Source organism: Equus caballus, chromosome 16, assembly GCF_041296265.1.
Source record: "Equus caballus isolate H_3958 breed thoroughbred chromosome 16, TB-T2T, whole genome shotgun sequence".
NCBI classification, from domain to species: Eukaryota; Metazoa; Chordata; class Mammalia; order Perissodactyla; family Equidae; genus Equus; species Equus caballus.
In genome coordinates, this window is record NC_091699.1 from 47,765,945 (window position 1) to 47,780,701 (window position 14,757).

The 14,757-nt window shown below is 35.8% G+C and overlaps 1 protein-coding gene across 38 annotated transcripts in view; it reads right to left on the reverse strand.

Moving 5' to 3' along the window:
• The window catches only part of DOCK3 (dedicator of cytokinesis 3), a 437,902-nt gene that overhangs the window by 211,132 nt on the left and 212,013 nt on the right, over positions 1-14,757 (reverse strand). For all 38 annotated transcript variants that reach the window (XR_011426887.1, XR_011426886.1, XR_011426884.1 and 35 more), the window contains 2 exons: positions 13,290-13,438; positions 3,258-3,342 (listed from right to left, as the gene is read on the reverse strand). Coding sequence is in view for 34 of the 38 variants with exons in the window: in XM_023621222.2 (XP_023476990.2) it covers positions 3,258-3,342; positions 13,290-13,438 (234 nt within the window). In the remaining 4 variants the exon portion in view is untranslated. The remainder of the gene's footprint in view (positions 1-3,257; positions 3,343-13,289; positions 13,439-14,757) is intronic.

Below are 14,757 nucleotides of genomic sequence, written 5' to 3' on the forward strand. Positions count from 1 at the left end.
CCAAGCAGGCCACTGGGATCCATGGTGGCTCTTGCTGCATATCCGATACTGGTAACCCCTGCCCTTCTCCCTTGTTCCTAGCTATCTCTAGATGTTTCAGCTTTGCCAGTCTCTAGGTGGGGTAAAACTGAAGCAGGTCCTTTTTCCAGTGCCCTGCAGGCCTGAGGAAGCTGGTTGTTTACTCTGCTCTCCTTTTCCTGGAGAGGGGAACTCTTTCAGGCCAGGGAATTCCTTCTTGGTGCTGGCAGTGCCAGCCTGGAAATAGGGGATGATGCAGGCAAAATGAAACTGTTCTTTTTACCCTTTTTGTATGGTTATTCTCAGGGTTTTGCTCCACTGTGTTGCTGAAGCTTCTTAAGTGGAAGATTTCTACTGAGCTCTCCCAGAGCTATTTTTGTTCACGGATAGCTGGCTAATTGTTGATTTTTGTGGAGGAACAGAGGATGGGTTCTCCTACTTCTCCATCTTGGTGGTATCACAACCCTGGGAAAATTTTTTAAGTGATTTTTTTAAGTAACTTTCCTTCTTCTTTCCCTCTATTCTTTCTTCTGAAACTCCATTATGTGGATATTGGACCTCCTGTATTGAACCTCTAATTTTGTAACACCTCACTCCAATTGTTCATTTATTTTGTTGTCATCCTGTTTTCAGGGAGATTTTCTCTACTTTATCTTCTAATCTTTATACCAACTTTATTCCAGTTATCTCATTTGTAATTTTCTAGCACTCCTTGGATTGCTTCTCAGAGTGCTCCACTCTATTTCCTGGTTGTTTTCCTCATTTCTCTTTGAGGACAGGAATCACCATTTTTCTTTGCTGAGTTTGTTCCTTTCATATGTATTTGTTTTGGTCTCTAACTTTCATGTGGGAGGTTTTCTCCAATGTCTATTGATGCTTGGCTGTCTGGAAGTGCTGGGTTTCACAGTATGGAGGTTTAGGAAAGAGAGTAGTCATCTCATCCAACAGCTCTAAATACCTCATATACTCTGATGATTCTAAAATATTTACATCTGAACTTCACTTCTGACTTTCAACATTTCAGTTTGGAGGTCTAAAAGGCATTCCTGACTTGAAAAGAAAAACCAGAACTATTGATCCCTAACTCCCAAATCTGCTTCTCCCATAATGTTTCCTATCCTACTTTTACCCAGGTCAAAGTTGGGCAGGTCAAAACACAGGAGTCATTCTTCTCTGGCCTTTCTTTTTTTGTACATACACGTACCAATTCAACCTATCAACAGCTCTGACTGGCTCTATCTACAACACATATTCAGAATCCAACAACTTCTTACAACTTCCATTGTTCAAACTTTAGCCCAAGATACTGAAATTAAACTCTTTTGCTTGAATGATTGCTCCCTGCTTCCATTCTTGCCCCACTCCAGTCCTTCTGCACTTATCAGCTGGAGGGATTTTTTTAAAATGTAAGCCAGAAGATGTGATTCCCCTGTTGAAATACCTTCACAAGCCTTCTGTCACACTTTAGAATAAAACTCAAAATGTTTACCAAAAATAGCATCCTCCAAGCCACCATTCTGAGGGGAGTTCTTAGCCTCAAACTCCCATTCTCCCTCACTTTCCACATGTAATTGATCATCAAAATTCATCCTTTTTACTTAATAAGATCTACATTCTCTATTGCATTTCTTCCATTCCTATTACTGCCTACCTATTATTTCTTGCCTGAATCACTTCCATGGTCTCCTTCCTCTCTGATTCCAGTTTTCTGCATTTTATACTCTCTATAGACAGAATCAGCATTTGAAACCCATATTCGATCATGTCACTCTCATGCTTCTATCAGACTACTGGACAGACTTCAATTTGGGGCTTACAAAGCTCTTCATGATCTGTCTCTTGCCTACTTCTTGGTCTTATCTCCCAATCACTAACATATACCAGCATGCCTAAGTTACCAAATATCTTACAGTTTCCTGGAACTACCACTTTTCCTATGCTGTGTGCCATCTTGGAATGTCTTTCCTTCTTGTTTGTGTTCCTGGTGAAGTGCTGCTCATCTTTCAAGACTCACCTTAAGTATTATTGCCTCTTGAAGCTTTCACTGATTTTTCCTAGGCCCAGGAAATCAGTCACTCCCTCTGACAATATGAGTGTATCTCTTAATTATGGCATGCAACACATAAACTGCAATTGTTTGTTTGTGGTCTACCTGACCTCACTAGAGTAGTTTCTAAACATGTGAACCATTTATGGGCTTCAGGGGCAAGCATTGGAAGGAACTGGCCATCAATTCCCTAAAATGAGTGTAAAACTTTGTATGCAAAACCACTTGCATTGAACTGAGAAGAAATTTCGTCTGATCCTCCATGACCCAGAAAGTGTTAAGAACCAATATGCTCAATGATGATATTCTTGAGGGAAGGGATAAGTCTTGTTCACCTTTAATCTCTATGTCTCACACTTTTATCACATTGTAGACAGCATAGTTAAGGCAACTATACACAAATGCTTTGTACATTAGCAAATAGACATAAGCAAATATACAGAAGCAACTGATATGTTATTTGTATATTATTTAGGCAAATCTCCTAAGGTCCTCGACCAGGTAAAACACTTTATATCTTCTATGTTCCCTAAAAAATTACATTTTCTTAAAGAGAAACTTGTAATTCTTTCTAAAACTTGTAATTCTCACCAATATATATAGACCTAAATATATACTCCTCAAAATTAGGTTTTACTCATTCCCTTACTCTAAGCTTAACAGTCACCTGAGGTTTCCGATGTTTATTTGTTTTAGTTTAAAATTTTGTACCTTTCTTTTAATTACTTCTTCTCATTTAACCTGTAAAGTGTAATGTTGGTCATTAGTCAACTCAATACATTTTTATAAGGTTCTGTCTCTCTTAGAAATACTGGTACATTATTTCCAGGTTTAATCACTACATTAACCAATAACTGGTTATTTTCAGCTTCAACTACCTTGTCTTCTTAAGACGTGGGGAGCTACAGAATTTTAGTTACTGCTGCAGGCTGAAGAAGCTTTGTTTACCAGCAAAACCAACAGAGAAATGACCTGTAGACATTACAGTAAGCCCAGCAGTTCTACACAGTAACTACAGTTACAAAGCAAGTGTAATAGCAACTGTCAGAATAAGGAAGACCCCTTAAATACATTGGGACAAACACAAAGGAACAATTTTAGCAATATTGTTTCATAACATAATTAGGGATAATAAACAAAGAAGCAAAAATGAAGTGTACAGGAACAAGCTACCCTGTGTTACATTTCTTACCATTTTATAGAGATCTGAGACACTAATCTGGTCCGAATCCACCACTTCAAAGTCCTTTCGAGGTACCAGGTCCAGGCCCAAATGCCTAGTAAAGAGAAAGACCACACTCAGCATGCTGTGTTCTCAGACTACTCATCTCTCTTCATGTGCCTGGGAGACTATACCTGCCACGACCCTGTGGACAAAGGTTCAAACACTGCCCCAGCAGGGACATTCTTTTATCCAGTAACACCTAATTGTGCTCATCTTTAGGTAAATAAGTGAGGCTAGGGATTTTAAGGCTGTGATAGTTTCAGTCATCAAGCAGTTCCCCCTTGTGATGGTAAAAAGATTCATTCAAGATAAACAAACATATAGATATGGAGAACAGATTGACAGGTACCAGAGAGAAAGAGAGGGGAGAGTAAAGGGGCAGATGTGTATGGTGATGGATGGCAACTGGACTTTTGCTGGCAAACACGATGCAGTCTAATAGAAGTCAAAATATAATGATGTACATTTGAAATTTATATAATGTTACAAACCAAAGTGACCTGAATAAAAAAAAGGGGGGGGGGGAAGGATTCATTCAGTATCATGTTTATAACAGAATGTTTGAATTCATTAAGGATGGGTTTTCTATAGATCATTAATAAGTCATGTTTATTTTTCTATTTCTCTCTATCCTACAAGAATGTTCAAGGTTCAGTCATGCATTACTTTCATTAGGATGAAAAAATTATTCAGGGTCCAAATACATTTGTAATCCAAAGTCAAACACATAAAAATCACCTCCTGAAGATATTAAACTCAAAGAAATGTATGTTTTGGTTGAGTTTTATCTCATTCTCAATTAATACTGAATTGGGTTATAGTAAAGAACTCACCACACATTATCCAATATCTTAAGAAACTTTAGATGGAAGTTTAACCAAGAAGCACTAATGCTAAAGAAAACAGTATTTAGAAGATCTAGTATAACCTGGGCAGGAAGAAATAAGTGATGGTGATTAATGTTTGATTGGGAGGCAGTATAAGGGAGTGGAAATAACTCTGGACAGTCAGAACTCTTGGGTTTAAATATGGTACATGATTTATATTCAATAAATGTTAGCTCCTTTCTCACTCTTTATAACAACAGCTCTAAATCTGGAGTCCAGTGGAGTTAGGAGGTTGTGGACCCCTGAAACTGCTTACAGCAGTATATGTGTATGTTCACTTATGATTTTTTTCTGTGGGGGGGGTCTATAACTCTCATCAGAGTTTCAGAACTGCTCTGTGATCACCCTACTCCAAAACAAAGGTTATGAATTACTGCATCTGGCAAAAGTATTCCATAGACAATGGAAGGAGAAGTATACATTTTTTTTCTCTTCAACTAGACTATGAAGTACTTTTAGAATATGCTAGCATAACTAAATCTGTAGGCTCTTTCTGTGCATAAAACTCCCACTCACTTAAAATAAAGCCATGTGTATATCCAAAATGCAGATTTTATTTTCTTTATAATTTGCACCCTATTTATAGAAAAGATACGAAGAGGTTAAAGAAATTGCAATAAGACTGCTAAAGTAAAAATGGAAAATCAAACCTATATGAAGAAGGTAGAAGCAAATATACTAATCATGTGGCTAATATGATTACTATGATTAAGAATTAAAATTTAGATGTGTTCTTTTTAGCACACAAAGAAAAGAGGAGAAACCTATTTTTTCTTTTAAAGGATAAAAACCCATGGTTTTCTATTATCTATTATTTTAACTTGCATTATCCTTTAATAAAAAAATGAGTTTTTGAAGATGAAATAATTTTTTGGTAATAAATGCTGGGAAAAAAAAATCTTACCGTTTTGCATGATGAAATCAGTAATATACTCTTGGCCTTAATTACAAGAATTTACAGTTTGATGGTAAAACTATGCCATTGAATCTGATTATTGAAGTTAATGCACTTAAATCTACAAGAGATTTTATTTTTCTTCCACTGGGATACTGTCTTCCCATGTCAAAGAAATACTCCTTTTAGTCACCTCTTATTAGCTATTCTTAATTTCTCTGAAATCATTTCAGGCCTCTGGCTTCTAACACAGCACGTAAAGGAGTAGTGTCACGGAGAGCTAAGAAAGAGCTGAATTACATCTTTTCTACCTCTCTTGTCATAAAAAGCAATTTACATTATAAAGCTAATTTTGCATATATGATCTTGAACATTTAAAATGCTTTTATATGCATGTGGAAAAACAGTAGAAAGATCACAAAAATGATATTAGTATTTGTATTAGGGAAATGGAATTACACAACTAATCATTTAAAAAATTTTCCAAGTTTTCTGTAGCCATTCTATTGAAATTTTTTTAAATACAAAAATGAAGAGACAAAATTTCATACATATTCTTTAACCACTGGTAGTCAAAAAATATATAAGATAGTCTAAATATTACAATTAAGTAACAAAAAGGACTGTGTAAATAACCCAATAAAACTAGATTTTTTTCAGTGCAACAGTTTAAGAAAAAAATCCAGATGAATCTAACTCAATAAGGCCAGGATTGAGTGTATGTGCTCTATGGCAGTGTGCCACACATAGTGATGGACCTTTCTGGAGACTGGCATCTAGCCAAACTCTCTCTCAGCACTATGACACCCTTTGCTTTTTTTGCTTGTCCATTCAACTATCTAAACATATACCCATCCACTCACACCACAGAAACTCTCTAGGACCTGTCATGTACCACCAAGGGTGCTGGATACAGGGAATACAGCAGTTTTGAGTCAAGCAAATGTTCGTATTCATCCCGCCAATTCTCCCCTGAGAGCAGAGTGTTTTCCCTCTCCTAGACATTGCTAGAGCACAGTATCTTTTAGTTTCTTGATTTCGTTATCTCAAGAAATAAGAAAATGATTAATGGGTGATCTGACAAAACTGAAGACTGAGTTCCTTCTACTAAGACTGTCTCTATGAAGGAAGAGTAGTTTTCAAAAGTTAAATTGGAGGATTGTCCTCATTGGGAGAAGGTAGAGATGCACAGTGAGAAGCAAGACAAGTTCACTACAAATTTCAACTCTGAAAAAGAGGTTCCTGGCTATTTCTTCCTATGGTTTACTCTAAGAATAGTGAACAGTAAGCGCAGGGAATGGTCAACTTAGTCTCTTTCCTATCTTCACAGCAAAGGGAGGCAGTGCAGCACAGCAGTTAGGAGCATGGGTCTAATAGGAGCATGACACCTGATGACAGATTGCCTGGTTTGTATATTGGCTCTTTCATCAAGTCACATTGTCTCAGCTACTATCATAGGCTGTTGTAAGGATTCACCCATGTAAAGCACTCAAAATACTGCCTGGCATTGTGAACTGCTACTGCTGTTATAATTATTATCATTATGTATTATGCCATTAGTCAAATATGGCTTAAAGTATAGGGATGGTGATCAAACAGCTATAGTGTCTGAAAAAAAGACTCAAACAGCTAGACACAAGCAGGAGGCATACATCTATGTACAGCTACATACAGATGTAGTACAGAGCTGAGTTTTCAAAATCGGTCTTAGTTGAACAAGCTTTACAAAAATATTTAGTCTCCTCTCACCACCTGCCATTGACCATTCATCCATCCATTCCAGTAATTCCATAAATATTTATTCCAGGCTCTTGTGTTAAACTTAGGGACAAAGCAGTGAATAAGAGACATACTCCTGGTCCTACGTTCTTTCAGGTGTACCTCTGTAAGGGCCCAGAATCTCTATATCAAATTCTTTGAATTTTACATTTCTTTTGAATATTCTATATTCTATTCTATGTTCTATTTGTATCTTTTTCTTCTAGGGTTCCTTATCTGAACCACAGAACAGAGAAAATAATTTGAAATTAATTAATTACATACAATGGATGTTTTAAGACATTAGGACTTAGTTCTCCTCCAGAATCATTGAGAAAGGCTGGATATACTAAGATTTCCTGTGGGCAGTGTCCTTTTCTAATACTTATAGTAAAGACAGCATACAGATAACTACACTAACAAAAGCATGGTATATTTTATATTTATATAATAAAAATATAATAAAATATAATTAGTAATAGCTACCCTTTACCAAACATTTACTTGGAATAGGCATTCTATGTATATCATCTCTAAGCATTAGGGAAGTAGACAGTATTAGACCCATTTCATAATTGAGGAAACTGAAGCCCAGAGAGGTTAACTAGGTGGCCTAATTAAGGGAGCAGAGTTGCGTTTGTCTCAAGCTAGATCTGTCTTACTCTGAATCTACAGTATTTCCACTACACCTGCTGCCTTTCTACCAATAACTATGAAAGTTAAGTACTAATGGCTGCAAGTGATTGTGATCAATTAAGTCATAATATTTTGAGGAATGATTCTGTGTCAATACATCAATCTAGAAGGAAACAAACACAGATTGGTGAAAGAGTAGCCACCAGGTATAAGAACAAACCCCTTTTATTACTTAGATACATTTGCATAGTGCCTACCAAGTGCAGGTGTTGTGCTAAGTGCAGGGTATGACAGTAGGCAAAACAGATGCAGAGTGAGTGAGTGTCTGTGTGTGTGTGTAAGGTAATCATTTGAACATGATAACTTGACAGAAGGATTCTGACACACACACACTTTAAAACAGTTATCTCAGACTTCTTCAGTAGGGCAAGATACTGATTGATGGGCACAACACCCTGTATAAGAACAACTCTAAAAAGTCTTTGGAGACTTCTGCTACTTTCAGATATCCTGAAGCTGGAAAATATCACCATGCCCTTAAAGGGAAAGTAGTGAGCCATAAATTTTTCTGAGTCCTAGCTAAAAATCTACTCAGAGGAAACTTGTTGGGATGAGGGGTAGGGTGGCAGAATTTTCTGCATACTACAACCCAAACTACTGCTTGTGTTGCTTCCTCCAAGAGCAATTCCTTGGCGAGGGACATAAACTAAGCAGGAAGAAAGCGATAAGGGTTGGTTAGGATATATGAAAATCTGAGAGAGAAGGTACAAAAGAGAGGGGAAGCAGGGAAAGAATATGATGGAGGGAGATGGAAAGAACAAAAAAACTAGAATTACATATTTATTGATGATTTGTTTTAAACATTGTGACTGCACAATAAAAAGATACCAATTATTTCATTTGATATTTATAATCTATAGAAACATAATTCTAATTCAACAAAAGCTTATAAAATGTTTACATTTTATTCAACTCTGTACTTTCTACCTATAGGAGAAATACAAAAATCCTATAAATTATTCCAGAAATAAAATATTTCTTACTTAGATATTTTTCTAAGGCAAAAATCAATTAGGTTGTGTCAGTCCTAGGCTAATGCAATTTTAACTTAGCTATGCTATATTTACTATAGCGATGTGGTTAGAGACTGAGAAGAAATTTTTAACATCTTTAGAGAAGATGTTGAAAATATTAAATCAACCCATTAAAATTACATTGCTAGACAAATTATTTAAAATTCTCTTGAAGAGGATGTAATTAACTGATAATATTATTCTTTGAACAGGAGACCCGAGCAGAGATAATGGCTAGTTAATTTGAACACAACTTTGCTCATGCCCTTCTTGTATCTTAAGTTTCTAAAATTTTAGGAACATAGTAAGTGCTGATTTCTACCTGATATTATTTTAATAATTTTCACTTATGAAATGAGTGTACACATATGCAAACAGGCCAAGTTTAAGCCACATAAATTTAATCCCAGACTCTTCCAATTTTTGGCCAGATAAATAATAATTTCTAATCTCGGGAAACAAAATAAAAATTATTGTTATGTACATATGTAGAGCTCTGCATTTAATGCAAACTCTAAAAGTTTAGTTTCTATCCTTGGAAGTTCTAACTCAGTGCTAAATCAGATGGGACACACAGTATTCACTCTAAGAGAATAGAACAAAGACGAAATAACTCACGGACTAGAAATACTGGCAATAATTTATCTGGTTTTAAGACTCACACTTAAAAATAATCTGATGGGGGGGGGAGCCAGTCTCATAGAGCAGCACTTAAGTTCACATGTTCCGCTTCAGCAGCCTGGGGTTCGCCAGTTCAGGTGCAAATCTACACACTACTTGTCAAGCCATGCTGTGGCAGGTGTCCCACATATAAAGTAGAGGAAGATGGGCATGGATATTAGCTCAGGGCCAGTCTTCCTCAGCAAAAAGAGGAGGATTGGTAGTAGGTGTCAGCTCGGGGCTAATCTTCGTCAAAAAAAAAAATCAGATAGATGGTCAGGTTCTACATAAAGTATAAGTATCTGAGATCATATATAAGTATCTGAGATCAGTTCGGGGTGCAAACAGCAGCTCTACCACTCACTATGCAACGCTGGAAAAAGTACTTCTGAGCCTCAGCTTCCTCGTTAGGTAAAATGGAGCTCCTGTCTAGGAAGAGCACAATAGCATTTCATTGTAACAGTGCATATAAGTTAGAATATGCACTTGCTACAGTAATATACAGGTAGAGGTACTGAATAAACTATTAAAAGCTGTTATTAGTAACTTCTGAAATAGGTTCTGAAAAGGCAGAGCTATAATGTCTGTGTAAGAGCTTACAGAAAAGGCATAAAAGTTTAAAATGATATATAATTAATATTAATTATATCAGTCAAAATGTAAAAATACATTTAGCAAACACTGCACATTCACCACTTGCAAACATATGCTAAGCTTCAATATTTTATGGCATTTATAAAAGTGGGGTGGAACAAGAAGTGTGGAACTATCAGGGCATAAAATAGGAACAATGGATATGTTTATCAGTGTTCAGGTGTTGCATGGAACAGTCTCCTTTATGTAACCTAACGGTATGAAATGACTATTTTTTGCAGTATACCATCTCTTCTTTCAATGTAAGAAGGAAAATTTTTTAAAAAGTTAGTTCAAGTGAGAACCAGATAGAAGAGTCTTATCAGTTTTGGGGACAATATGTCTTTTTTCATTAATAATGACAGACCTACAAAGTTCTCATTTAAGGTTTTAGGTGATTATATTTTCCACCTGTGGGAAAAGGGGAACATGGAAAGAAGAGGAAAAGAGGAAGGAAAGAAGTGTAAGGGGAGGGAGAAAGGAAGGAAGAAGATACACAGAAGGGATGAGGGGAACAAGGGAGAGGGGAAGGAGAAGGAAAGTTGGGGAGGGGCATGAAACTATGTTCCTAATTTTTATTTATTAAAATGGACATATAACTGCTCCTCCCGACACACACACACACACCCGCACACACACACACTCTTGTTGAGAAAAATTTATTAATGAAGGTGGAATAGCTGTTTAATTTACTGGCAGGTATTTATAATGGTCTTTGACTTTTTCAAATATAATTTGAACTTGTTTTCAAGCTATCATCTTTATGTTTTCAGATTTGACTGCAAAATCTGATTGGTCTGTTTTCCAAGTTTTACTATAAAGAGGTATTGATATTTCTAAAATATTTCTCTTCTTTAGTTACTGGTATGTATAGCTGTAGTTAAACTGCAACCTAATGACTTATACCACTGTGTGTCTTCAGTTCAAGTATAACAATTTGTTTGGTACATAGTAAAGTTATATTTGCAATTATTACTATTATTGATTTTTTAAGTAAATGAAATGATCCCATTTTATAACATAGTACTGTTTGAAACCCAGGAGACAGCATCAGTAGTTATGCTATAAGTTAACATACTCTATTTTGCTAAGATTTTTATTGTCCCAAGATAGATATAGAGAATACTGTCTTATCTATGGTACACCTAAATCCATGTAATATTACACATGAAGTCTGTGGTGTGTGCCAAGCAACCCTATTAACAGTCAAGAGAGGGTGTAATTTAATGAAACAAACAAAGATAGGATGTTATCACTTCAAAAGGTCACAAATAGCCAATTTACTTTTCCTCTCTACTGATGAACAGTACCACTCTTGGTTGGATCCACTGCTTATTAGATTCTGTGTTTCCTCTTTCCTGATTTTCTCTTCCACTTCTACAAGAACACATTCTCAAGTCCCTTCTAAGAAAGGGGCTGTGAAAGGTAATTTCTGCATCCTTGAATACTTTAAAATGGCTTTATTTGGCCCTTACACTTGATTAGATAATTTGGTTGTTTATAAAATTCTGGCTGGCAAATTATTCCCCTACAGAATTTTGAAGATATTACTTCATTAATAGCATCCAGTGTTACTAATAAAACTTTTGAGACTGGTGTGATTCTTATTCTTTTGTAAGAAGACCTGTTTTTCTGTCTGAAAACCTTTTAGTATTTTCTCTTCATGCCTCGAATACTGAAATATCCTAACATGCCTTGCTGTGGTTTTCTCCCCCCGACCCATTCATTATATTAGGTATTTGGTGGTTTCTTTCTATCCTAAAGCTCCTGCTCTTTGGCTCTGGGAAATTCTTTTCTGTCATTTCTTTAGAATTTCCTCTTTACTGCCTTTGTTCTTTTTCTAGAAATTATAATGTCTGATATTGGACCCCCTGGATTGAACCTCTGTATTGCTCTTCTTTCCTCAACTATTTCCCATCTTTTTGTTTTATTTCCCTAGAGATAACATAAAAATTATCTTTCTGTTTTCTTCCTGAATGCTTTATTTTGGAAATCACGTTCTCCATTACTTTTTCAAAGCATTTCATTCTACATAATGGATATTAATTCTCTTTGAGGATACTCAGAGATTTTTTTTTAAAGTTCTTTAGTTCTCTCTGAGGTCAGGTTATTTCCTCTAGGGGAAGCTATTTTGTTTATACTGGTCTCTCTTGCCTGTGGAAGGATTTCTTCAAATACCTGATGATATTTGATTGTCCATTCAAGTTTAAAAGGCACTAGAAGAAGTGTGGGGAGTTTTTTGTACATGGGTGGGTGACTAGCAAGCTTCTCCTTCTAGTATGTGGAAGTGATCTGGTCATTACACTTTGAAACCCTTAAATGCCACAGTATGAAGGGCTTTGCAATAAGCTCCCAGTTCAAACTTTCCCAGTATCCCCCCAGGCAGTTGTTCTGTGTATTTGTTTATCTGAAAGAGAAACACCTGGCTGCCAGGCTTTCTGCTCATGGTGGTAGATTATTCCTTTTATATACTTAAGCAATTCCCCTTTGTTAAGTTTCAAGGCACACTCCCATCCTCCATGATTCTGGAACCTGCAGGGCAGACCAGTTGGTTAATTAGCTAAAGTTTCCTTCACATATACTGGGGCATCCTCTGTCACTAGTTATCTACTTTCCAGGTTCTAGAAATGGGTTCATCTATCTCCATCATTGCTAGGCTCCCTCCCATTTTTTAAAATTTTCTATAATTTAAACGATGTCTTGAGAAGGAGAGGAGCTAAAGACTTGTACTAAAATACACTTGAGGTATGTGTAGGGGTGTGTGTGTGTGTGTGTGTGTATCTTAAATAGGAAGCAACCTGGTCACTTCAAAGTTCAATGTACCCGATTTTAAGAGAATGACAACAGCTCCTGAAAATTATATCAATATTAAATCTAGAAAGAAATAAAATCAGAAAACTATCTACTCTAGTTTTCCATGCCAAAGTCTTAGAATTTTACTTTTATGGCAATAGCAAATAATCATACACACTGCATAACACAGGACTATTTTTGAATGACAAATTAGTTAAGAATATCCTAAAGTACAGATGTAGACAGTTTCCCATTTGTAGTATATGCTTATTCATATTCATTGTATGGCTATAAAATGTAAAGGACACCAAATTCACGTGGGAAAAAAAGGTACTAAAAGATGAAATAAAAATGTATTCTGATTACTGAGGTCTAGAATCAAGGAATTTGCGCTAGAAGAGATCTCAGAGGATAATATAGTCCAATTATTTAATTTTCCAGAAGTGAAAATAGAGGCTGAGAGAGTTTCTGTGAGTAGAAACAGTGAGTCTCCTTTGCTAAACTAAAAGAAACAGTTACTTATAATAAAAATGATCAAAGTTTAGTGGAGAATATAACAACATCTTTTAATCATTAAAGAGAACCTCTGATCAGGTACAAAATCTATGAGAAATGAGTTATCAGAAATGAAACTAAGAGATGCCCAAATGATACTCATACTTACTCATTACCCCAGTCCAGGCGTACGGTGATGTGCCGCTTAACCTCCCTCACCTGATCCTGAGTCAGGTGACCAGACAGTAGCTGCCTTCGAAGGTCAATAAGTTCATTCATCACATGGCGTAGCTTGTAGAAAAGATCTACTTTGTGTTTCTGGAAGGGCATTTTTGGTATTGGATGAAATAAAAAAGGGATACAGGAAGGGAATGAAAAAAGAGAAAGAAGTAGTTAAAATATGGAAAGTGCTCATTTCTCTGAATCTCTTAGGCAATGTAAAGAAGAGCTTATTTAAGAGTCTTAAAACAAAGCCCTTAGTTCCTAATGTCTAAAAACCTCCACACAGTGACATCTAATAAGCAATATAATTGATCTGGATCATACAAAGTATTGTTTGTTTATTTTTACTCCATCCTGGACTATTCATTTTCCAGTAAATCAAAGTTACTAAACTTAATCAGAATGGAACGTTACACAGAAGCCTAGAGCTGTTTTGCCTGACAGAAGTTACTCTGTATGTAACAACAAAGATTTCACCCATCCAGTAACATCTCTGGTTTCCCCAAGAGGGATACTCAAGTTGAGGGAAAGAGAGAAAGAATCACTTGCCCTATTTTGAAGGAACTAAGGTTTCAACACAAAGCTGCAGTCTCTGGAGTGATATTCACTTCAGGTTTCCAGGCCTTATCTAGCTTTAATTAGCTTTCTGTAAATAAATGGTGTTCCTAGTGTCACAGATTTCCACCTTTTCAGTTTAATAAAAAATGTCTCCTTTTTAAGAGTTAAGTAGAAACATCTTAAGAAGCTTAATTATGGACATCATAGAGATTTTAACCTTACAAATAAGAAATGTAAGTGCCATGACAGTAGGAGCTTGAGCAAAAATATTTACTTAAGAATATAGATTTAAAAACTAAAGCCCTATTTGCTCACAAGTGAAATCTTGATTTTGGAATTTTAGGTTTCTGTTATAGAGAAGCATATATTTATATGATAATTAAAATTCTTAGAATTTATCTATAAAGAATGCTTTTAAAGGCAGATCAACCTGTACCACAGTGTTAGTAAAGTTTCTATCTGAGATTTCCCCTAAAAAAGACGCTTGCCAAAATAAGCTTGATTTAAGCGGCTATAAATAAAACTAATTATAAAGCAAATTACAAACCAGTAGAAACAGTTTTTATGTGGCAATGATCTTATGAGTAAAATGTTTAGAACACCATATTACTTAAAAACCATCTAATAGACATTAGACTTTTAAAGGTCCATCTTAAAGAAAAATTTTTAACTAGAAGATCTTAGAAATCAACCACTCTAACTACATCATTTCAAATAGCATGCTGCCCTGTCTTCACTCAATGAACATATGAAGAAAACTTAAGCACCTTGATGGTACACAACGCAGGCAGAAGGTCAGAACTCACAAATTCTTGCCACCTCAAAAAGCAACAAGCCTAAGCAAATTGTATCATCTG